Source organism: Lepidochelys kempii, chromosome 11 (genome assembly GCF_965140285.1).
Source record: "Lepidochelys kempii isolate rLepKem1 chromosome 11, rLepKem1.hap1, whole genome shotgun sequence".
In the NCBI taxonomy this organism is placed as follows: domain Eukaryota; kingdom Metazoa; phylum Chordata; order Testudines; family Cheloniidae; genus Lepidochelys; species Lepidochelys kempii.
The window spans coordinates 31,679,894-31,703,225 of record NC_136390.1 but is presented as its reverse complement, the minus strand read 5'-3'; the positions used below and the strand labels follow the sequence as shown (position 1 = coordinate 31,703,225).

At 42.6% G+C, this 23,332-nt stretch overlaps 1 protein-coding gene across 1 annotated transcript; it reads right to left on the bottom strand.

Annotated features, from left to right (window-relative positions):
- UPP2 (uridine phosphorylase 2) lies at nucleotides 1-22,443 on the bottom strand. The gene is given in 9 exon segments (XM_073306887.1): nucleotides 1-187; nucleotides 486-495; nucleotides 916-1,041; nucleotides 4,084-4,101; nucleotides 4,104-4,283; nucleotides 5,624-5,741; nucleotides 10,451-10,609; nucleotides 20,455-20,572; nucleotides 22,418-22,443. Coding segments are annotated over 9 exon segments (942 nt in total).
- Between the last annotated feature and the right edge of the window lie 889 nt (nucleotides 22,444-23,332).

Sequence of the window (23,332 nt, the reverse complement as noted above, 5' to 3'; positions counted from 1 at the left end):
TTAGTTATTAAGGAAAAATGCATTGTCTAGTAATTCCATTTGGTTATATAACCCAAGACGCTTTTTGATAAAAAGTGAGATCAGATGCTGAGGCCGTCGCTGATATTCTACTAGAACTTCATGGGGTGCCTTCATCTGGTCACCTTCAAATCGGTTAAGGACACAGACAACACACAGACAACAGCAGCTATAAGAAAAACAAAAACACCCTTTTAAGTAACTTATGATACACCAAATATGCACGGTATTTGCCGCAGTAAAGGACTATATTCCTAGCACACATAGATAATGCAGGTTTATTGTGGGAGGGGTTAAATGAAGGGCTTAATATACCTCCCTGGGAAGGTGTAACCTGCACTTCCTGGAACTTACAGGGGCAGCTATACTGGAGAAGCAGAGACAGTGTCATCATAACTGCCCGCCCTGTGCAGTTCTGCAGCTGCAATCTTTAAGCTTTATCGAGAGCTCCTTAGGAGCTCAATTGCCAGAGGTTGCCTGGAAAATTCATGCACCACATGCACTGAAAGTATGCCCCATAATATGTTAGCAAGAGACAAGTGATCTTTGCAGCCAGTAAAAGAAAACCAGAGACAGGGACATAGCCAGGAAACTTTTCAGAGCTGGGCTGAGTGAAATTTTGGTTTTGCCAAGACAGTTAATTGTTTTTTCGATACACTGCACTTCTAAACAAGCAGTTTCAAGTAAACATTTTATGAAGCCACTGGATTTGTGTTAATATACTTTTTAGTGAAAGAAGCTTGGAATACATTTTTAGTTTTCACATTGTATAAATCCCAGAGCTTACCAAATCCATATGTAGATTAAATTAGGAAGTGCAAAGGTGTACGAAAACAAACATGAAAAGGAAATGGATTGTGACAAGAAATCTTAACTTTTAGACCACAAAAAGTCCACATATAGCAGCAAATACAGTTGACTCCATTTCAATATTTCTAACACCAGCATTGTAAGCTCTCTTTAAGTACGCCAACTTCTTTTCATTGGAAAAAGAACACAATGCTCCATCTAATTGTCCTTGACCTGGAAAGAAAAAAAACCTGTGACTGCTCATCCTTCTATACAATATGGAGTTTACAGTCATAGTAAAACTGGCTGCAGTCTCAGGCAGTTTCTCTCAAAGGGCAGAATTTGTCTAAATTCTACTTAAAACCGCATTAAATTGTTATTTTAATAGGGCTCATTAAATTATTTATTTCATATTCCATTTGTCATGTATTTTTAAAGCCAATCTACTATGACAAAATACAGCTGAGTTCACTATAGAAGTTTTAACAAAACCAAGACCAAAATAACACAAGTACATAGAGATATGGTGGCAGATTCTCAGCTGTGTAAATTGGCATAGCTCTGTGAGGCTCTGGCAGATGAAATCTACAACATACTAAGTTGCTTTAGAAAAGGATTAACAAATTAGGTACATATGCCCCTTCCATTATGTGGAGAAAATGGAGATGGAAAAGACCTTTTAATCTTAGTTTTAACTTATTTTTTTAAAGGGAGATGGTTAATTATAGGAAATCAAAATGGTTTACGAGAATTTTTCCTTGGCAACTTTGTTTTCTACCAGGGGTCACACCTTTGGTCTCACTTCTCCAAACCTCTTAGACTCAGGATCAATTTAGAAAAACAATTAACTCTCACTCATACTCTCAAATATTCTAAGGGCCCGATTCTTGGATCTGGCCAAGCTGCCCACTTCACAGGATGCAGAACCTGAGGGCAAGTGGGCAAAGATACTCTTGCACTGCTCTGTCCCTAGGGCAGCTGAGGGCAGTCGCGTCCTCCCACATAATGCAGCACTTAGGTTAGGAAATGGCCTTCAAAATGATCTATAAAGGCTGCATTCCTGGTGGCTGTAACATTTGCAAAGAAAGCGGGTGAGATCCATGCTGAAAAACCAGGCCTTCCTTCAACAGTGTGCTGTAAGGTTAGGTGACCTATGGGATGATTCAGTTTACTTGACTCAATCTATCACTCTATCACTGTTGGTCCCTAATCTTCCTAATTTAGCAGGTGAGGCTAGATAGTTATCGTCAAAATGTTTTTAGTTGCTGTTGAGAAAGGACAAAGCTTTTTTGCAAATCCCAGAGATTATTTGTAGCAGATGGAGACCAGTCAAGAGGGTTGATAAACTTTGCTTCGAAAATAAGTGAATCATTCATTACGTTCAAGCCTGCTGTGACTTTACATGTCTTTAATTGAGGTCTTTGGCTTATCCATACTTAAACCTGTACAGCTGTGCTGCTGCAGCTCTAGTGCTTTAGTGTAGACACCCCCTGCACCGATGAGATGGATTCTCCTGTCAGTGTTGGTAATCCACCTCCCCAAGAGGCAGTAGCTAGGTCGATGAAGAATTCTTCCATCAACCTAGCACTTTCTACATGGGGACTTAGGTTGGCCTAACTCCACCGTTCAGGGTTGTAGATTTTTCACATCCCTGAGCAACATAGTTATGACGAGCTAATTTTCTATTGCAGACCAGGTCTCGGAAACTTTCTAGTAGACCCGAAACAGCCTCTACACAATTGCTTAGAAAAGTCTCTGCAACAGAGATGTGTAAGGTTGCTATATGGAGCTCAATTCACACATCTTTGCGGCATCTTTCTCTTGAGTTAGCTTGTAGGGCTGATGTCCAATGAGGAAGAGTAGTCTTGCAATCATTAAGTCAGTTAATACTCCTTTTGTGGAACGGGGTTGGGTTTGTTATCGTTAGCTAATCTTCAAATGGGGCAATTCTCAAAGGACAAAAAAAGGCTGCTTAGTAGCTACTGGATCCATATTGCCCAGCCACCTTCCCTGCTTCTGAGTCTTTAGATGATTTTTTGACTAAGTAGGAAAATAATTGAGTTGGGATACAGAGGGTTGAAGCACTTTATATGCCTTTGGGTCTGAAAGTCTGGATCTGTGCAGAAGCATGTGTACAACGGTGGACACAATTCCTCTAGAGGGTTCTGGCTGTATACTGAGGGCATATGCACATTTCTACAAGTAGGGATGTATTCAGGCAATTGACTCATAGAATTACAGTTCCTGGTAAGTGACCTGTCTTGCTAACATCACTGATTTGTTTTTACTAGTATTTTGGAATTGAATTTTGATCTTCAATGAACCCCTTCTCACTTGTGCTTATGTTTCTCACTTAGATGTTATGTCCTCGGCACAGGCAAATGTACACCTGTAACTTTACTACCCCGGACAAACCTTTTAATATCATTGTCGTTCCTACTGTTAATCCTCTCAAATGGCTTTTTATTTAAGTAAAACATGGCCTTGAGAAACACAGATGGCTGCATTTGCAAGCAGATCCAAAGGTTTATAAATATTCCTCCAATTATTAATTCTTCATTTATTCCGTTTAATCCACTTTGCAATCAGCATTTAATTTTGTAAAGGAAACAGTTCCAGGATATTGCCAAGGATCTAAGGTTTATTTACACAAATGCCATACACTTACAGACATTTTTCTTCTGTTTGGTAATTCTGAAGCTATAATCCTGTCATAGCAAGTAATTTAGTGTAACCTATCTGTTAAAATTATGTTAAGATTATAGACTAGGGGATATTTACTTTAACTGCTTAATGTTATGTGCCTATTGCTTTCAGAGATTCACTGAGTATATGCTGATTTCTGTGACTCCGTAGGGCTGAGGGACAGCAGGAAGTGCTATCCAGGGAATTCTATACTTTCCTAAGGGAGTGAATGTTTTCCAGAATGAATTGTCATGCTTGATTCACTGCTATTGTTATAATATTTTCTTTGCAGATGTGATGTTGTTACAAAATTTGACTAAGTGACAGATGCAATAGAGGCCAATTACACTATAGTTAATGGTTCTGCAAATTGGCATGACATATTATGAAAGTAGTTCTGTTTCTGACCTGTAAACAAGTCTCTAAAATATATGGTGGGTCAAAACCTAAAGTCCTTCCTTGCTTTTTACTCAGTACTTACTCAGGCAACTCTGCTGCTGACTACACTGGTCATTCTGCCTGAGCAAGGGTTTCAGGATCTGGTCTTATGTTTGAAAAAAAAATGAATAGAAAATTAGAGATATTCCTCACCCTCATAAAAATCATAGTATGCCTAGTAAGTGTTGGAAAGTCATGAATCTCTTTGCTGCAGTTCAGTAGCTCCTCAACAAGGTCCTTATCAAGTTCAGGGCTTCGTACAACTATATTATCCAGTATCACCTGCTCAAACCGAGCCTTAAGAAATGAATCCACTGCAATGTCTGTTATTACAACAGTTCCAGGGTCAATGCCTGCAGAAGTGGGGATTGGGGATAGGTTAGTGCTACGTAATTTTTATAATTTAAATTATAACCTAATTTATTACAGTAAAATCTTAATTAATATGAATATTTATCAGCAAAATATATATATGAGAGAACCATTCAAATACATACAAAGTAAAACTCAGTAAGTGCACATGTGTGGATATGAAGGGTTGCAAAGGGAATATGCTGGCTAAAGGGTATTTATTTCTTCTGACACATAGGTGGTGCAAGGAAAGTTCACATGTAGCTATTGGTTTGTATGTATGATTTTGTCTATGTTTTAATGAATATTTGCTTAGGGTGAAAAGACAGGCATATCTATTTTGATTTCTAACCCTCCCTAACCCTCCCCCGCAAAAAACGATGCATCTTAGGCCCTGTACTCCTAAAAGGTAAAGGAGATTCTTGGTTAGCTAATTCACTAGGGGCTGTGTGTGTTTTGAGCAGAAGATTAGCTTTCTGTCCCATTACTGTCATGACATTCCAAATGACCTTCTATGGAGGTGCAGCAGAGTAACAAATGTGAAGTCCTAAGGTGTCCATGGATTGGTTAAAATACCTTTTTGTGCTCCTCAATTTGGGTTTAATCCTGAAGGGTTTATGCAGTCAGAGCTCGCATTGGAGGAAATGGGAGTTTTGCCTGCATCCAGACTGAATGATCAGGCCTGCTTTATTTCCATTACATAGTTATTCCAATTCCTCTCTGAGAGTTAATCTGAATTTATATTTTCCGAACTTCAAGTTAATGGGGTCATTCATATTGACTGAACTCTTCCATTATAAGAGAGAGATTTCTTAGTCCCCATTCCTTGCCTATCTTTTCCATTCATCCTTAGACTGTAAGTTCTCTGGGATAGGAACTGTCTCTCCATTCATATTTGTATAGCACCCCGCACAATGGAGCCCCAATCCTGATTAGGACCTATGGGCTTGCCGTACAGAAACAATTGATTATACTTATTATTATTAACTGAGTGAAAGATGTTCTATTAGGGCTGAAACTTTCCATGCATGGCATCAGTTTATGGGTGTGTATTTTAGGAAATAAGAGTAAATTTCTGTCAGCTGGTTTGTGTCTGAAAAGAGTATTATTCAGATGTATTAGATTTCAAGATATCATGTATTATGAAAATGTATGTTTCTGCTAAACCAGCCATTAGAAGTTTGATATTTGTTGACCTGAAATAAAATCTCATGTTTTGTTAGATGTTTGCAGACCTGAAAAAAATAAAAAATATGAAAAGCTCCTAATAACTTGACCTATTGCTTAGCTGTGTTTTATTAAACATCTGTTCCATCTGGCAGTAGTAAAGCTGGTAGCTCACCTAAGCCCCCAGAAGTACTGATGCGTATAATAGTAACATCACGGCATTTTGCATGGTGTAGTAATTTGATTAGTTCATGAAGCATAATAGAAATGCAAGGAATACCCATCCCGTGTTGCTGAGAGGAAAGAAAATGAAGGCATCATTAATCATCATTTTTGTTCAAGCTGATACATATTTATAAAATTACTTCAGAATATTAGTATATAGCCAGAGGTATCCTGTTCCCATTGATGTCAATGGGATATTTCTGTGGGAGAAGCATCAGACTCTGAATCATACCTTCATGGTATGGCCATGTGCGGGGCCAGCTTCTCTGAACTGCTCCCTCTGATCCCACCTGACAGCATGGCGCCAGGTGAAGTTGTACGCTGGTGGTACTCTATGTGCACCTACTGTGCTCCCTATCCTCTTATGGAGTTGGCAGCACAGAGTTGGAGCCCACAGGAATGAATGGTGTCAGGTTAAGCATTAGTTCCCACAGGTGTTTTTCTCCAGGTAAATTAGGGAATGATGCCATATAGAAAGCTCTTTGGAGCAGGGACTGTCTCTTGTTCTGTCACGCTTGGGAGGAGCTCCCGATAAACATCTGCAAATCTACCTCATTATCCACCTTTGCATCTCTCCTCAAAACTCTCCTACAAAAACATAACAATGGTTAGGCTGCCGGTGTGCTGAGACCACTGCTTAGTATGGTGACCAACATTGACTCATTGTTTCCTTTCACTCCTCGGTCTGTGTCCATCTGTTGTCTCTTGTCTTATTCTGAGACTGAAAACTGGTTTGGGCAGGGACTGTCTTCCTGTTCTGTGTTTGTATCTAGCACAGTGGAGTCCTGGTCCATGGCTAGAGCTCCTAGGTGCTATAGCAAGAGAAAAAAATCAATAGTAAATATAATAATATGTTTGTGAAGTGCCAGGCACAACAGGGCCCCAATATCAGTTGGGGTCCCTAGGTGCTATTGTAATGCAAATAATAAGAATGATTATTGTAATAATGGAGAGGCTACAACCAACCCAGAATTGCTCTCACCCCATGGAGCCCTAAATACATCACAGGTCCAGTTTCTTCCATACCCTGTAGCTGCAATACAAAGTATCCCTGCAGCCGACATGACAATGGCTGCAGATCACCTTATGTGTAGGCGCAGTGTTGCAGGCCCTATGCCACATCCAAACAGTCAATCACTTTACAACACAAGAGTCCAAAGGAGCAAGGTCCTGCAAGTTCTCAAATGGGATGGTGGCTGGAGAAGGCACTGCCTGAGGGGCTTACCTGCTCTGTAGTCTCTTCTCTGGCTCACTCTTCTGTCTGACTTCCTGGAAAAGGGTTTATTTCTCCTGCAGCCTGTCCACCACCCTCTGCCTCGGTTTCTGAGCTCTTTTTAACCCATTCCTTCAGTCAGTGCATGCTCAGCAGGTCTGGAGGGGTGGGGCTAGCTGGGTCCAGTATTGCCTTTTAAACCCTTCGGGTCCAGTGTGATGTTTGCACTACCCATCACACAGTTCCAAACAACAATAACAAAAACAAAACCCCCACAACTCCAAACCCTGCAGCAGCAACTGTCAGAGCCTGGGTTCTCTGAGTTGGGAGGGCTAAAAATAGCAGCTCCAAAAACCTCCCCCATACCTGGATTTCAGAGCCTGGGCTTCAGCCTGAGCCTGAATGTCTACATTGCTATTTTTAGTCCTGTAGTGCAAGCCCAATTGACCTGGGCTCTGAGATGTGCTGCCATAGGTCTTTTTTGCAGTTTCCTACTACTTTCATCCCCTTTGCCTAAAGTCAGTACAGAGAGAATGTCCTTTCCCTAAATCTGTCTTGTCAGTAAATCAGTTCTGCTTTCAAAAACCCAGAGGCAGGTGTTTCCAAAGGGGTAGGATTTATTCTGGTCCAATGGGAACATCATTAGTTCCATCATTTCTTTTTTCCATTTGCAGTTTGTCCCATCCTTCTCTCTTTTTGTTGTAGGAAGATGGTCTTATTATGTTTTATTGCATTTTATGTGTTAACATATTTTTGTGTTCTTATTATTCTTGTACAGCTGCCTGAGTTCCTTGTCAGTGCTTTAAACATTTTATTCTTATTAAAAATAGCCAAGGCAGAAATCTCATAAATACCCCTAGCATGGTGACAGGTTTCAGAGTGGTAGCCGTGTTAGTCTGTATCAGCAAAAACAACGAGGAGTCCTTGTGGCACTTTAGAGACTAACAAATTTATTTGGGCATAAGCTTTTGTGGGCTAAAACCCATTTTGTTAGTCTCTAAAATGCCACAAGGACTCCTCATTTTTTTATAAATACACCTAGTATTTCTGAGCCTGTTTGCATCTTGCTAAAACATGACATCAGCAGCAACTCATAACAAATCATCTAATGGGGCATTGGCCAGAAATTTTATCCTACTTACCATCAGAATCATGCCGTGTTCAATGCACATTGGAAAGTTGCTCCTGACCTAGCCATCATTAATTGGCTGGTTTCTTGATGCCTGAAAGATATCAGTCAACTAATGATGTCTAGGTCAGGAGATTTAAAACAAGAACAAATAATTTAGAATTGACAAGTTGTACACACAGGTAGCCTATGAAACTGTGAAGTTATTACTGTTCTTTTATCTTCTCTTCTCTTTATTTCCTATTGTTTGGCTCAGTCACATGATACATCTTGTCTTAGGCCTTGTCCACACACAGACTTCCATTGGTTTAACGAACAGTGTGTTTTAAAACTAATTTAGCTAAAATAGTATAAGTTTGTGTGTAGACAAGGCTTTATATTAGGATTGTATCCTGATAGTGTCACAGTTGTCACTGAATTTTAGACTGATCGAGCAAAAATAAAAATGTCATTATTTCCTCTTGTTTTTCCCAGAGACCTGTCTTTTCTGTGTCTGCTTTTTAGGCTCCAGTCCTGCAAACACAAGTGTGTAACTTCACTCAGGTGAGTGGTCTCCTTAACTTCTCATGTGAGTAAAGTTAGGACTACTCAGATGAGTAAAATGACATATGTAGGTTATTGCAGGATTAAGATTTTATACCATGCCAAAAGTGTTGTTGATATTTAAAGAATAATAACAAAATAAGATTGCCACCGTAAGGCTTTTAGGGAATGGTTGTAATATTTTCAACTATATTTCATAGTTTGGGCATGGTATGAAGTGATCTTACCTCTTGAACTTTCAGGTTGCTGAGCTGAGCAAAATATTCCCGCTTTCTGTTGTAACACAGGGACCTTGCAAATTGAATACACAGGATGCCAAGAAATATGACATGACTCAAACATAAGAATCTTTTTTTTTATAAATCATAATTCTCAGTCCTGATCTGGCTCCTATTGAAATCCATGGCAAAACTCCCATTGGCATCCTTGGGAACAGGAGAGGGTTCCGTGCCTATTAATCTTTTGTCCACATGTGTACTAGAAGTGTGGAAAAGGGAAATTCATGAGCAGGCATGAGCATGTGCTCTAGTCCAAGTATTGAAAGTAAGGGGAAATAATTTATAGAAACCAAACGATCAAGCAACAGCAGATTTTCACTAGGCTTATTAAAATTTTAAATGTAGCTTTATGAGTGACAAAGATTTTACTGGTGATAACCGCTGAAAATTTTTTTAGGGTAAAGGGAAAATTTGCCACTGGATTAGTCCATTATGAATTAAAAGCACATGCATGGGAATCAGGGCATCTCTAGAGAGTAGGAGATGTGATCTTGTGTAAGTCACTTAACCTCTGTGCCTTGGTCTCGCCGTAAAATGAGGATAATTACCTTTTCCTACCTCATAGAATATTGAGAAGTTTAATCAATTAGCACTTTTGGATGCTCTGATGGCAGACACAACAGAAATGCAAAGCGACTGGGAGTGGAATTGTTGATATTTCCAGCTTGCCAACCCCTGAGGCAATGAGGCCATGTCTACATCCACTACAGCAGCATAGCTACAGTGCTGTAGCTATGCCTCTATAACCCCATAAACACACTCTCATGACAGAAGGGGTTTTCCCATTGCCGTAGGAACTCCACCTCCCCAAGCGAAGATAGCTTAGTCAATAGAAGCTGTGTCTACACCAGGGTTTAGATCGGCGTAGCCACAGTGCTCAGGCATGGATTTTTCAACCTAAGTCTATGCCAACCTAAGTTTTAAGCATAGATCAGGCCTAAGAGATGTGATGGAAGAAAATTACCTGCTGTGGTAATCACAATGTTTAAACCATTGGCCAACCTGCTGGCTTGTTGAACTATGCGGTTATTTCTATATGCACTACCTCTAGGAAATAGCAAATAGTGAACAATGTAACAGTGCTGGCTGTAGAATTTTTGGAAGAATCCAATACTTTTCCCATCAGTTAAAAGCGGGGTCTTTATGGCTTGGGAGATAGGAGCCTTTTATCTCTAGGTCACAGATTTGAATCCAGCTCAGGTCAGTAGTGCATGGAAGTTGTGATCTGATGGCTTATTGACAGCCAACATAAAATTAACGTGATAGATTATCCAATAATTAGTGGATAGGTGTCCAAACAAAAAATTACCACCATAACTGACACCCATCTTGGCAGTCTCAACACAGAGACCAAGAACTGAAGGGCAAAAAGACTTAACTAGCCTCTCACTCCACGAGGCAGTTCCTCTAGGTCAGGATACTGAGGCTGTTCTTGCAATGCTGTTCTTCATAGTATGTTCCCTATTCAGTGTCCAGGGCTCTCAATCCAGCAGCTTTCAGAAGCGCTAAGTCCATATGAACCATTAAAAAAAGAAATACAAACAATGTGCTAAATTCTTCAGCTATTGTTGGGCTGAAAATGGAAGTATTTTAAGTACACGGTAAAGTATGTACACTGATGGAGAGCACTGGTCCAACCTTGTACATAGAGTACCGATCTGTCCCAGCACAAATATCTTTCAAGTCTTTCCCATCTCCTTCAAGTCCAAGTTCTTTGTGCATGAGCTGAGCAAAAGCTTTCATTCTGTTAGGGCTGCCACCAACACAGACAAACTAGAAATAGAATGTAAGATTATCTGTACCATTCTAGCTAAAGCAGGGATCAATACTCAGTCTGCACTTCTAATATTACACTCAGTTCCTCTAGTGGAATCTTATACCCAAAGGGAGCAGATGTGAAAGTAAAGCAACCACAAAACACAATTATCTAGTCTTGCAATTCTTATATGGAAATTCTTTTTAGAAACACGTGGCATTTTATAATTCCAACCCCATCACAAATCTACTGTATATTTTTTAAAAAAATATGCCAACACCGTGTTTTAGGAGGACTAAGTCTGATTTATAAAACCCATATTCTAGCTAGAATAACCATTGTTCATGTTGTAACCTTGTTAAAGGATCTGGACTTGTGCTGATACTGAGGCCATGTCTACACTACGAAAGTACTCCGATTTTACAGAAGTCGATTTTTGGGAACAGATTGTATAAAGTCGAGTGCATGAGTCCACACTAAGCACATTAATTCGGCGGTGTGCATCCACAGTAGCATGGCAAACGTCGACATTCTTAGCGGTGCACTGTGGGTAGCTATCCCACAGTTTCCACAGTCCCCACTGCCCATTGGAATTCTGGGCTGAGCTCCCAATGCCTGATGGGGCCAAAAATTTGTCGCGGATGGTTATGGGTAAATGTCGTCAGTCAACCCTTCCTCCCTCCTTGAAAACAACAGCAGAAAATCATTTTGCACCCTTTTTCCTTGATTGCCTGAGCAGACATCATAGCATGGCAAGCATGGAGCCCGTTCAGCTCACCCCAGCAGTTATGACCATTGTAAACACCTCGCGCATTATCGTGCAGTTTATGCAGAACCACCACCTGAAAAACCAGGCGAGGAGGCGACAGCAGCACGGTGTTGGGGACATGAACACAGATTTCTCTAAAACTGCGGTCACCAGCAATTTGGAGATCATGGTGTTACTGGGGCAGGCTCATGCCGTGGAACGCTGATTCTGGGCCCAGAAAACAAGCACAGAGTGTTGTGACCACATAGTGTTGCAGGTTTGGGATGATTCCCAGTGGCTCCGAAACTTTTGCTTGTGTAAGGGCACTTACATGAAATTTTGTGACTTGCTTTCCCCTGCCCTGAAGTGCAAGAATACCAAGATGATAGCAGCCCTGTGGAAGCTTGCAACGCCAGACAGCTACTGGTCAGTCAGTAATTAATTTGGAGTGGGCAAATCTACTGTGCAGGCTGCTGTGATGCAAGTAGCTGACGCAATCACTGAGCTGCTATCAAAGGTAGTGACTCTGGGAAATGTGCAGGTCATACTAGATGGCTTTGCTGCAATGGGATTCCCTAACTGCGGTGGGACTATAGACGGAACGCATATCCCTATCTTGGGACCGGACCACCAGGGCAGCCAGTACATAAACTGCAAGGGGTCCTTTTCAATGGTGCTGCAAGCACTGGTGGACCACAAGGGACATTTCACCAACTTCAACTTGGGATGGCCGGGAAAGGTTCATGACGCTCGCGTCTTCAGGAACTCTGGTCTGTTTAAATGGCTGCAGGAAGGGATTTATTTCCCAGACCACAAAATAACTGTTGGGGATGTTGAAATGCCTATAGTTATCCTTGGGGACCCAGCCTACCCCTCAATGCCCTGGCTCATGAAGCCGTACACAGGCACCCTGGACAGTAGTAAGGAGTAGTTCAACTATAGGCTGAGCAAGTGCCGAATGGTGGTAGAGTGTGGCATTTAGACGTTTAAAGGGTCGCTGGCGCAGTTTACTGAGTTGCTCAGACCTCAGCGAAACCAATATTCCCATTGTTATTGCTGCTTGCTGTGTGCTCCACAATCTCTGTGAGAGTAAGGGCGAGATGTTTATGGTGGGGTGGGAGGCTGAGGCAAATCATCTGGCTGCTGAATACACACAGCCGGACACCAGGGTGGTTAGAAGAGCACAGCAGGAAGCGTGCGCATCAGAGAAGCTTTGAAAACCAGTTTCATGAATGGCCAGGGTACTGTGTGACACTTCTGTTTGTTTCTCCTTGATGAAAACCCTCCCCGTTCGTTGCCTATAAATTCCCTGTAAGCCACCCGCCCTCTCCCCTTTGATCACAGTTTGCTTGCAAAGGAAATAAAGTCACTATCGTTTAAAAAACATGTCTTCTTTATTAATTGATTATAAAAATAGGGAGATAACTCACAAGTTAGCCCGGGTGGGGTGTGGGAGGAGGGGAGGAGGGAAGGAAAAGGCCACTTCAAAACTTGTTGAATGACAGCCTTCTGTTGCTTGGGCTGTCCACTGGGGTGGAGTGGTTGGGTGCCCGGAGCCTCCCCCCCCGCTGCCTTCTTGGGTGTCTGGGTGAGGAGGCTATGGAACTTGGGGAGGAGGGAGGGTGGTTAAACAGGAGCTACAGCAGCTGTCTGTGATCCTGCTGCCATTCATGAACCTCCACCAGACGCCGGAGCATGTCTGTTTGATCCCACAGTAGCATCAGCGTTGCCTCATGCCTCCTCTGATCTTCCTGCCACCACCTCTCCTCACGTTCATTTGCCACTTTCCTGTACTTTGCTATTGTGTCCTTCCACACATTCTGCTGAGCTCTGCCAGTGCCAGATGACTGCATGAGCTCAGAGAATATTTCATCACACGTGCGTTTTTTTCACCGCCTTATCTGAGATAGCCTTTGGGACGGAGGGGGGAGGCTTGAAACATTTGCAGCTGCTGGAGGAAAAAAAGGGAGTGAAGTATTTTAAAAGATACATTTTACAGAACAATGACTGTACTCTTTCATGGTGAACAACACTATTCCCATTACATAGCACATGTGATTTTGGTACAAGGTCGCATTTTGCATCTTATATTGAGTGCCTGCGGCTTTGGTATTAAAGATCACACATGTAGTGCTGGGCAACAGAATTCAGCTTGCAGGTGGCCATGGTAAGCCATAGTCTTTCAGCTTCTACAACCTTCATAACAGCAGTGCCCTCCTCTCCCATACCAAGCAAAGCCCGTTGAGTTGGCCATTTAGTGCTGTTAACGTGCAGCAGCAGAAACCAAACTAACCCCCCATCCAATTCTCGGGGATGATTGCTTTACCCCTCACCCCACCGCTTGGCTGGGGGGTATCAGGGAAGATCCCTGCTAGCCAAACTTAAGCAGCTCAGCACCAATACCACCTCCCCCCCCCGCATGGCTAACTGTGGGGAGGATTTCTTTTCAGCCACAGGCAAACGGCCCAGTAGGAGCAGCCACCTCTGAATGTCCCCTTAATTAAATTCCCCTATTTCAACCAGGTTACCATGAACAATATCACTCTCCTGAGGATAACACAGAGAGATATAGAATGGATGTTGCTTGCAAACTCTAGGACCATACGCTGCCAGGCTTGTCATGCAATGATACCAGATTACTTGCTACTAGCATGGTGTGGTAAAGTGTCCCACCATGGAGGATGGAATAAGGCTGCTCTCCCTAGAAACCTTCTGCAAAGGCTTTTAGTGTACCTCCAGGAGAGCTTCATAGAGATGTCCCTGGAGGATTTCTGCTCCATCCCCAGACACGTTAACAGACTTTTCCAGTAGCTGTACTGGCCATGAACGCATCCCAAGTCCTCAGGGTTACATAATCATTAAAAAACGCTTGCTTTTATAACATGTATTATATTTAAAAAGGTACACTCACTAGAGGTCCCCTCTCTGGCTTGGTTGGGTTGGGAGGGTATTTCAGTCAGGGTGATAAAAAGATCCTAGCTATCAGGAAGAATGGTGTGCTGTGTGCTCTCCTCAAGCTTGTCCTCCTCCTCCTCATCTTCCCCATCCACAAAATCCTTAGGCATGGCGGAGAGTACCCCATCATCGGAGTCCACGGACAGGGGTGGGCTAGTGGTGACGGCCCCCCCCTAGAATTGCATGCAGCTCAGCTTAGAAACTGCATGTCTGGGGGTCTGTCCCGGAGCATCCGTTTGATTCTTTGGTTTTCTGGTACACTTGTCTGAGCTCCTTAAGTTTCAGGCGGCACTGTGTTGTGTCCCTGCTGTAGCCTCTGTCCCTCATGGCCTCGGAGATTTTTTGAAATGTTTTGGCATTTTATCTTTTGGAACGTAGTTCTGATAGCACAGATTCCTCTCCCCATTAAACGAGCAGATCCAATACCTCCCGTTCGGTCCATGCTGGAGCTCTTTTGCGATTCTGGGAGTGCATGGTCACCTGTGCTGATGAGCTCTACATGGTCATCTGTGGTGTTGAGCTCGCCTGGCCAAACAGGAAATGAGATTCAAAAGTTCCCAGGGTTTTTCCTGTACACCTGGCCAGTGCATCTGAGTTCAGAGTGCTGTCCAGAGCGGTCACAACGGTGCACTGTGGGTTAGCTCCCGGAGGCGAATACCTTTGAATTGCGTCCACACTAACCCTAATTCGAAACAGCGATGTCGATTTCAGCGCTAATCCCTTCATTGGGGAGGAGTACAGAAATCAGTTTTAAGAGCCCTTTATCTCCAAAAAAATGGCTTCGTTGTGTGGACAGGTGCAGGATTAATTCGATTTAACGCTGCTAAATCCGACATAAACTTGTAGTGCAGACCAGGCCTGATATCAAGTGTTTATTTGGATGGCTTTATGATTAGCGGATGGAACTCAGATTCGATTCCTATTTATTTCAGGCTTTTCTAAGATATATTGTCCAAATGTCCTGGTGTTGCCACAGGCTTCCTTCCTAACTTCCTAGGCAAGTTACTTAATCTTTTTGTGCCTCACATTATCCCTCTAAAATGGGAATAAGAACTCTTACTTCCCTTGCAGAATGATTGTGAAGCTTATGTTTGTAAAAGTGCATTGAAATCCTCAGATGGAAGGTGCAGTGAGAGTACATAAATAGAAAATATTATTGTTATTTGTTAGGTTTCTAACTGTTGCTCATGGGAATGAACAAACTAGGCTCTCTCTTTCTTTTAGCCAGGACTATAGAGGATCAGATTAGTTCTAGGTTCTAAAAACATAGGAAATAACATTAAAAATTACATATGGTGTTACTATAGGATTTCACTACTGTACAGCTGCAAATACTTGGATATTAATTCCTGGCCAAGTAAATGCAAAATAACATCAGTGTAATATATGCACTGAATTTAAGTTGTTACTATTCCTACAGACAGCAAAGCAGAAACAGATGTTAGAGTAGCTAATGGTCTAATTTCTTCTATCAGTAGTGTCAACAAGAATTACTGACCACTGCTGGAGACATAAAAACAATGAGGGGGGGGAGACAATGTTTCACAAATGACATTTTCAAAAATCTAACTCTACATTTAAAATGCAACTAAATGTTCCCCTCTGCCAACCTGATTTCAAATCTGGCTGCTGAGGTCAGAAGTAACATGAGGTTTCAGACCACCAACACAGTCTCTAGTGGATACTTGTTTACATTGTAAAACTATCGCCCAGTTTCGCACACCGTGCTCAGGAAAAAGAGGGGTCTGGGACAGTTGCAGGTCAGAAATGAGGTGTTTGGCAGAGCTGTGGGGAAAGCGTTCGTGTATAAGCAATAATGCTGCAAATTACTTTGGCTGTCCTTCAACAGCTGTCTCACTCTGCTTTGTGACCATTACTGACCTGTCTGTTTACCTGTGTGCCCTCCCCTGCTCTGGGGTCAAATTGACCAGGTGTCCCCTACCCCATTTGTAAGCTGGCACAGTGCCAGATTTTGTCCATTTGCTCCTAGATTCCAGTTTATCACAATACCTGTGATAATACTCCAGAAGCCCCATTACATGTCTCAGACAGCCACTTGGCTGCATTGAGACCCCCAATCTAACCACTATCTGGAGAGAAACATCAAGGCAGGAAGCTCTTGTGGCAAGCCATCAGAATAAAGACCTTTTTGTGGACATTGTTCAGCAGATTTCTCCAAGAAGCCAGCATACTGAACAGTGCCAGATAAAGAGCAAACAGCTCAGGGGCACCTACATTACATGGAGAGACAATAGGAAAAATCCTTCGGACATGTAACCTGTCAATTTTTTTGTGGAACCGGACAGGATTTTGCATAGCTGCGTGACCACCCAACCCAGGCAGCTTGTGGAGTCTGCTGGCCACCTTCTCTCTTCCCTTCTAGCCTGCCCCCCATAGGGATGACATGTAAGATACATTGGGGTATAACATGAAGAGGCCGGTAAAGAGATCTCCCCATAAAGCCAGGATCGATTCAGGATCCAGGACCCTGATGCTGGCCAGGTAGAACATGAGCCCAATTCCTGCGCTGTAGCAACCAACCTCAATCATCAGGCAGCCACCAAGACCAGGACTGAGACTGATCCTACGGAGGGAAACTCAGCATGTAAGTTTTTTTTTAATTATTTTAATGATTTACTATTTAACTTTTAATTGATGATGATGCTGTACTGTAACACTGACTTCTGTTTTGGGCATCCCATGGCCACGGCCATTGATAACCCGATCGTCCCTGCCTGCCATCCTCCCTAGACAAACATTGTCCATTGAACCTCCTAGCCCTGTAAACCTTTCCAAAATGGTGCCTACCCTGGCCAGGCCTTTGTCTCATGCTAAAGCCCCAACTACTGACCAATTTCAGGCCTATGCCATGGAAGACACATGCCCGTGCTCCGATCTCCCTTTCCTTCCCTCAGTTGGTAACAGTGAATGCTTCAGGCAATCATTGCAGAACCCTGTCTGTTTTTTCTTTTCACTTTCTACATGCCTGCAGGGGAGATATCTAATCACAATCTAAGAGAAATGGCTCAATTTTTGTTCTAAGATTATGAGGAACAGCTGCACGGCCATCCTCACTGGTATAGCTAGTGACTCCCCTCCACTCCTGCAGCACTTTTGGAGGGACTGTCTTGGTGATTAACTTCACAGCATATCTCACTGGTCTGCCTTTTGCCTTTTTGAATAAGGAGAGGCATTCTCTGCCTCCTAGTCACCCACCTCAGCATAACCTCAGCCAGAGTCAGGACAGCCTAAAAGAGATGGAGAAGGGATTACTATACGGCTCACCCCCAGATTCACCCTGCTAACTCCTTTGATACCATATAAGCACTTAAAAGGCACAGCAAAACTAGGCAGGGGACTTTAATTCCCAAGTCCGCCTCACTCAACCCCACCCTCCAAGGAACAATGGTAAAGCCACACGGATATACCGCACAGACAAAAATCCCAACACAAACACCACATACCATCTTCAAGGTCCCCAAGACTGGGAAGAATTGCAGAGAGGTAAAGGCAGAAACACATGTTAAAAAAATAGCTATCACAGCTTTCCTAGAATGTGAACAATAACTGTCATTTTTTAATACCCGCAACTGCTGTGTGCCTGCACTGGTCAGACCCTCAAGGACAGGGCCTTTATCAACAGCAGAATAAACCTGAGAGGGAGAAAAGGGAAAAGTCCTGTGGAAATGTTCATGGACATCAATACAGAGTCCTCCAAAACCCTCAAAAAATGCAGAGGGGGGAGGCAGTATCTGAGAATTGAAAATGAAACTGACAAGGAGCTTTCTGGGAGATGGTTGCAGTAGCAAAGGACAGTATGGCAATTGACAGGGAAAGCAGTGCATTAGTCAAAGACAGTATAGAAAGAGACAGGGAGATGTAGAGGCAACTCCTGGAGGCAATATAAAGCCAAAATGTCCTGTTGCAGCGCATATTACTCTTAGGGCAGCAAGCAATGTTTTCTTTCTGCTGCTTCCAACCTATTCTGCAAACAGCACCATTTCCCTTTCAAACAAACAAATGCACACTCCGCTGTCATTCTGATGCTTCTAAGGTATTGAGTAAACAGTTCCTTCCTTCCTTCTGTCCAAGTGGCCTGGGAATGGCTTCATTATCCCGGGGAGCAGAGGGTAAACAGGTCTCCCAGGAGCAATATCCACACCATTAATGTCCGTAGTGTTCTCAGGGGCAAAAGATCCTTGAATTGTGGACCCTTCTAAACCACCCTGCATTTATGTGTGTAACCTTGCCAAAATGGTTGACAAGCCCTGGAGAGCACCATGGAGAAATACCCCTGAGCCCTGATCGGGGGAAAATGACAGGTACATGAGTCCCATAAGTTGCCCAATACAATTAAGGAATCCCTTACATGTAAAACCATCAATAACCTCCTAAGCATTACCAAGCTTTATAACCTGGTGCAACAGTACCTCTTCCATGGCATCACACACAATGGCCCCAACAACCGATCTCCCCATGCTGAATTGATTCACAACAGAGCAGTAGCATACAGGGGTGGCCAGCTTCCAGATAGCAATGGCAGCCTGCAATCTGCCTGTTCACAGGTATGAGGCACAGCAGATTGGCATGCTACCTCTGCAGCGCTGGAATTAGTTCAGCATGTCTCTCACCAAAGGTTGCCTTCCCAATCCTGAAATTCTCTCATCACTGCTGGCTGTCCCAGGTTTGCAGATCAAGCCATTCCCTCCAATCTATGCTGGTTCCCTGAGCCCAGAAGCCACACTGCATGCTGTGAAGCTGCTCAAGGAACAAGTCCTCCACCGCCAGTTGGTCAGTATCTTCCTCTTCATCCTCATCTACGTCCCAGTTCCACCACCGCTGAGGACGCTCCTGTTGCTGGAGGAGCCACCGCCGCCATGTCATCTGCTCAGAGGCGTGGGAGGCAAAGTCCCAAGTCGAATTCATCCAGCTTTGAATCCTGAAATACTGCCCAAGCAGCCTCTGGCAACCTTAACATTTGAGGTTGCCAGCATAGCAGAGCAGGGCATTGTTGGGTCCAGGTTGACTGGCAGCAGTTCAAAAGTGGCACAAGCCTGCCCAGAAAAGAAGCATGGGGCAAAGGCAGATGAATCATGACTTTTTAAAATTGTTGAACTAGCTTGGCTTCTGCTCTGCATCCCACAAGACAGCAAGAAAAGTCCTAGAATAAACACCACTCAGCAGTGAAGCATGGGAATGCCACACCCTCAGTTTACAGCAAACTGTTGCCGTGTGTACATACTGATGTGCATCAACAGAGGATACATCATCCCATATGTACGCTATTATGTGGCATGTGTATGGTGTGTTACCTGATGCTCAGCAAAAGGTTGTGCATTAACCTCCTTCCCCCACATGTAGACAATCCCTTAGTCAGTAAACAGAAAAGATTTGTAATCATGATAAGATGCATTTTGACCTCAGATCTCAATCAGAAAGATGAAGTCTTATGTCACTTGCCTCAAGTAGATGATGGCCAGATACTTCAGGCCAAATATTCCTCCCCTGTGTAACTACACTGATGTCATGGCAGATTGGAAACTAGATTTTACCAAGGTGGGTTTTATTAAAGAAAACTTTTTGTTTGGGTTTCTGGCCATATGATGAACTACAGATCTTTGTAGATTTGGGGCAGAAAGAATCTTTGCATATATACATCATCTTACCTTTGGCTAGAGGATGAGTAGAAATTCCTTGAGAAATTGAGGTGAAAGCCGTTCTCTGAAGTAATTTAGAATCCATGCTGCTCGTGCAGCAATAAGCACATCCTTCTTTCCTCAATAATAAAATACGTAGACTTGGAACCGACAGCTATCACCGTCACGATGAGCCAAATTCATCCTTAGAAGTCAATATATTCTCTCAGTTCTGAAGTCAGTGGAACTCCACCAGGGAGGATTTTACCTAATTATGTATGTGAAAGGTTTAGGTTTTGAGTCTACATATTTTATTGAGAAAAGAAGGGTAATCTCCACTGCTCTATCTGCAGTACAGGTTTTGTAAGTTGCTTCAGAGAATGGCATTGGCCTATGGGACGTTTAACTCATCTTCCTAGTCAGAGCTAGATAAAGGTAACAATAAGAGATGTTTGAAGAAAGGCGAGTATGAAGGAAATTATTTGTATTTAGAGCTATTGTAACCTTTGCATTTTTTGTTTACCTTTATGTCACCAAACATCACTGTTAGGTTGTGTGTTTTAGTTCCTAAATTTAAGTGATAAAGAACATCTTCGTCCATTGAATCCAAGTGAGGGTTTTTAACATGAACAAGCCCATTTCTGAAAAAAAGTTTTGAGAGGTTTTATGGACAAGTCAGATCAAACAAAGAAGGGAATTCATGACACAAGAGACAGTATCTGAGTGCTCGGTTGGTAACTTAGATTCATTATTAGAATGTTATGCTCATGACATCAGGGCTATGTGTCATAGACCCAACCACTGGGGATGGCAACAGCTTGTCCTCTTCCCATTCAGTTTTTACTGTTCTGTAGATGCCCCTCTGATGCAGCTGTGGGACTCAAGCACCTTCACACTCACTACTTTCCTCAACATTTTTTATGTAATTGGATCTCTGTTATTGGTCATGTGACTGAAACTGGCAAGTGAGAAGGAGGGTTGTACTAGAGAGCCTCTGATTTCTGCCACTGATATAAAACATGGAGAGTGGGATCTGGTACCACCACCTGTGAGGTATAGACTGGGGTGACTGAAGAGGAATCCATCACAGAGATTCTTATGTCTCACGAGCAAACCACTACCCCCGTAGGAAGGGAGTGAGCTGTGTAGGCTCCTTCCCAAAATAATGCAAAGCGAGAGGAGAAGGAAGAGGATAGGATCGGCAGGAGAAGAAAAAGTGTAAAAGTGTAGGGGAAAGGACAGATGGGATAGGAGGAGAGAGTGTGGGGAAGTTTTGTGGGGGATTGGAGTGAAGAAGTAAATAAGGAAAGAAGGTATCACTGGTGGTGGAATTAAAGGAAAAGGGGACAGATCATACAGTGAGTGGAGAGGTGTGAGTGTAGGACAGGCAGACTACAGAGGAGAAAGAACAAGAAAGAAAACCTGTGAGGACACAAGAGGGAGGGACAGAGGGAGGGAGAGAAACAAGAGGAGAGAGGCAGAGCTAGAAGAGCTGGAAAAATCCATTCTGTCAGAACTGAGAAAAGCTCCTCAGGAAGAACCAGTGCAAACATCAGGAAATACAGAGAGCAACAAGGAAAGAGCTAATGGCTCAATTTAGGTAGGAAAACAAAGGGAGGATGGGAGGCAAGGCTGCCCCGTTGCATTCAGCATTAAAGTGCTTGCATACTGCATCTGTTCCAAATAATTTGTTTCCTGAGTTGGTCCTTCCAGACAGCCAGCTGGATTTGGGATTCATATCCAACTTCTTCCCCACTAACTCCACTAGCCCTTTTATTTAATTCTGAATTGGCTGCAGTGCCAGCATCTGCCTATAGTTTTCTGCCAAGGCTTTGTGGCTGGATCCCTTCATGGGTTCTAAGCAGCTGGCCAGCTCAGGCTCCTGTTAAAAACTATTTCAGCAGGTGGACCCAGCATTCCCACACTTCCAGTATTACCACTGCAGTCACTGGCTGTTACTGTTTAGGGAAAGTCTTACCGTTCTATGTCTTGCCAAAGGCATGTCTCTGGACATGTTTAATGTAATATTAACCATTTTTTGCAGCTATTACACAATCGTTAGAAACCTTAAATACTTTGTAACTGTTATCTCCATAAAGTTTAGCAAAAAAGTCAGTATTTTCCACTAACCTTAGCAATGGGAAGAACCGTAATTCTTTCTTTAATACAGTTATCCCAGAAATGATGGATAAATAATGCACTTAAACACTGACTCTATATTATCTTACATACAGGAGTTCACTGAAATTTTAACAAAAGTTGTGATTTCCATATTGTCCCAACATCTTGATAAATCACTGAGCAATAATCTGCATTTAAAGTACAGTGAGATTCATAAGACAATGGGGTTTCAGTTTGCATTCCTTTTCCGATTGTATAATAAATGCCAGAGGATTAAACAGCAGTGTAGTTCAATGTTCAAAATAAAAGCTAAAACAAAGAAAACAGCTATCTTATCAAAACAAATTCAAAACTCAATTGCTTACCCAGCATAACCCTTCCTTTCAGTCATAACGGGTTTAGTGGAGTCCGCTAAAAGGGATATTATGACTTCCCCCCTTTCTGAAAAACACTCCTTGGTTGACACCAGGTAAGGACAACACTCTTCTGTTGCAACAGCTGCTAATTTATAGGATCTAATATGAATATTTGAAGAAGCTTGGCAGTGAGTTAAATACCCTCTTTTCACTTAGTGTTATTTCAAAGAACAATGGAACTTTTTCTCTTATGTTTTCTATTCAACCAGTCAGATGCAAAATATTCCTCTTCCTGTAGATGCATTGCTATTTGTTTCAGTAGATCATCATCAGATCAGTATTACAGGATTCAGATTGGCTATTTCTGAAGGAGTGTCACTTCTCACCTTAACTCACCTCCCATTCTTACGGTAAAGCTTCAGACTGACTATTTTGGAAGTGTCATTTCGAACTTTAACTTACCTCCCATCGTTATGCTGAGGTAACATAAGGGCCAGGGCTAGCTAACCTCCTGCTGTTGATACACTTACTCTTTGATCAGGGTCCCTGGTTCTCACACCTGGCAGTCATCCAAGCGTGAGGCTCATGTAGCACATGTACATTCTGCAAACAAAAGGGGTGGAGAATGCAAATTGTCTGCCTAGCTTCATAATTCCATCGGGTTCTGTTGAAAATGCATGTAAGGTACATGTGACAGCCAGAGCCAGAAGAACCTTGATGTTTTTGGATCACAAGGATTTGTGTAAACTGGAGCTGGTCAGAAATGTTTGTGTGGCAAAACATTTATAAGGAATGCATCTATCTGAAGAAAGATTGTGTGGAAAAAATATTGAAAAACAGCATTTTGGTAAAGTTGAAATGGAATGTTTCAATTCTTCTGTAATGGGACATTTTGATTTTCTGTTTCAAAATTACTTTTTGTTT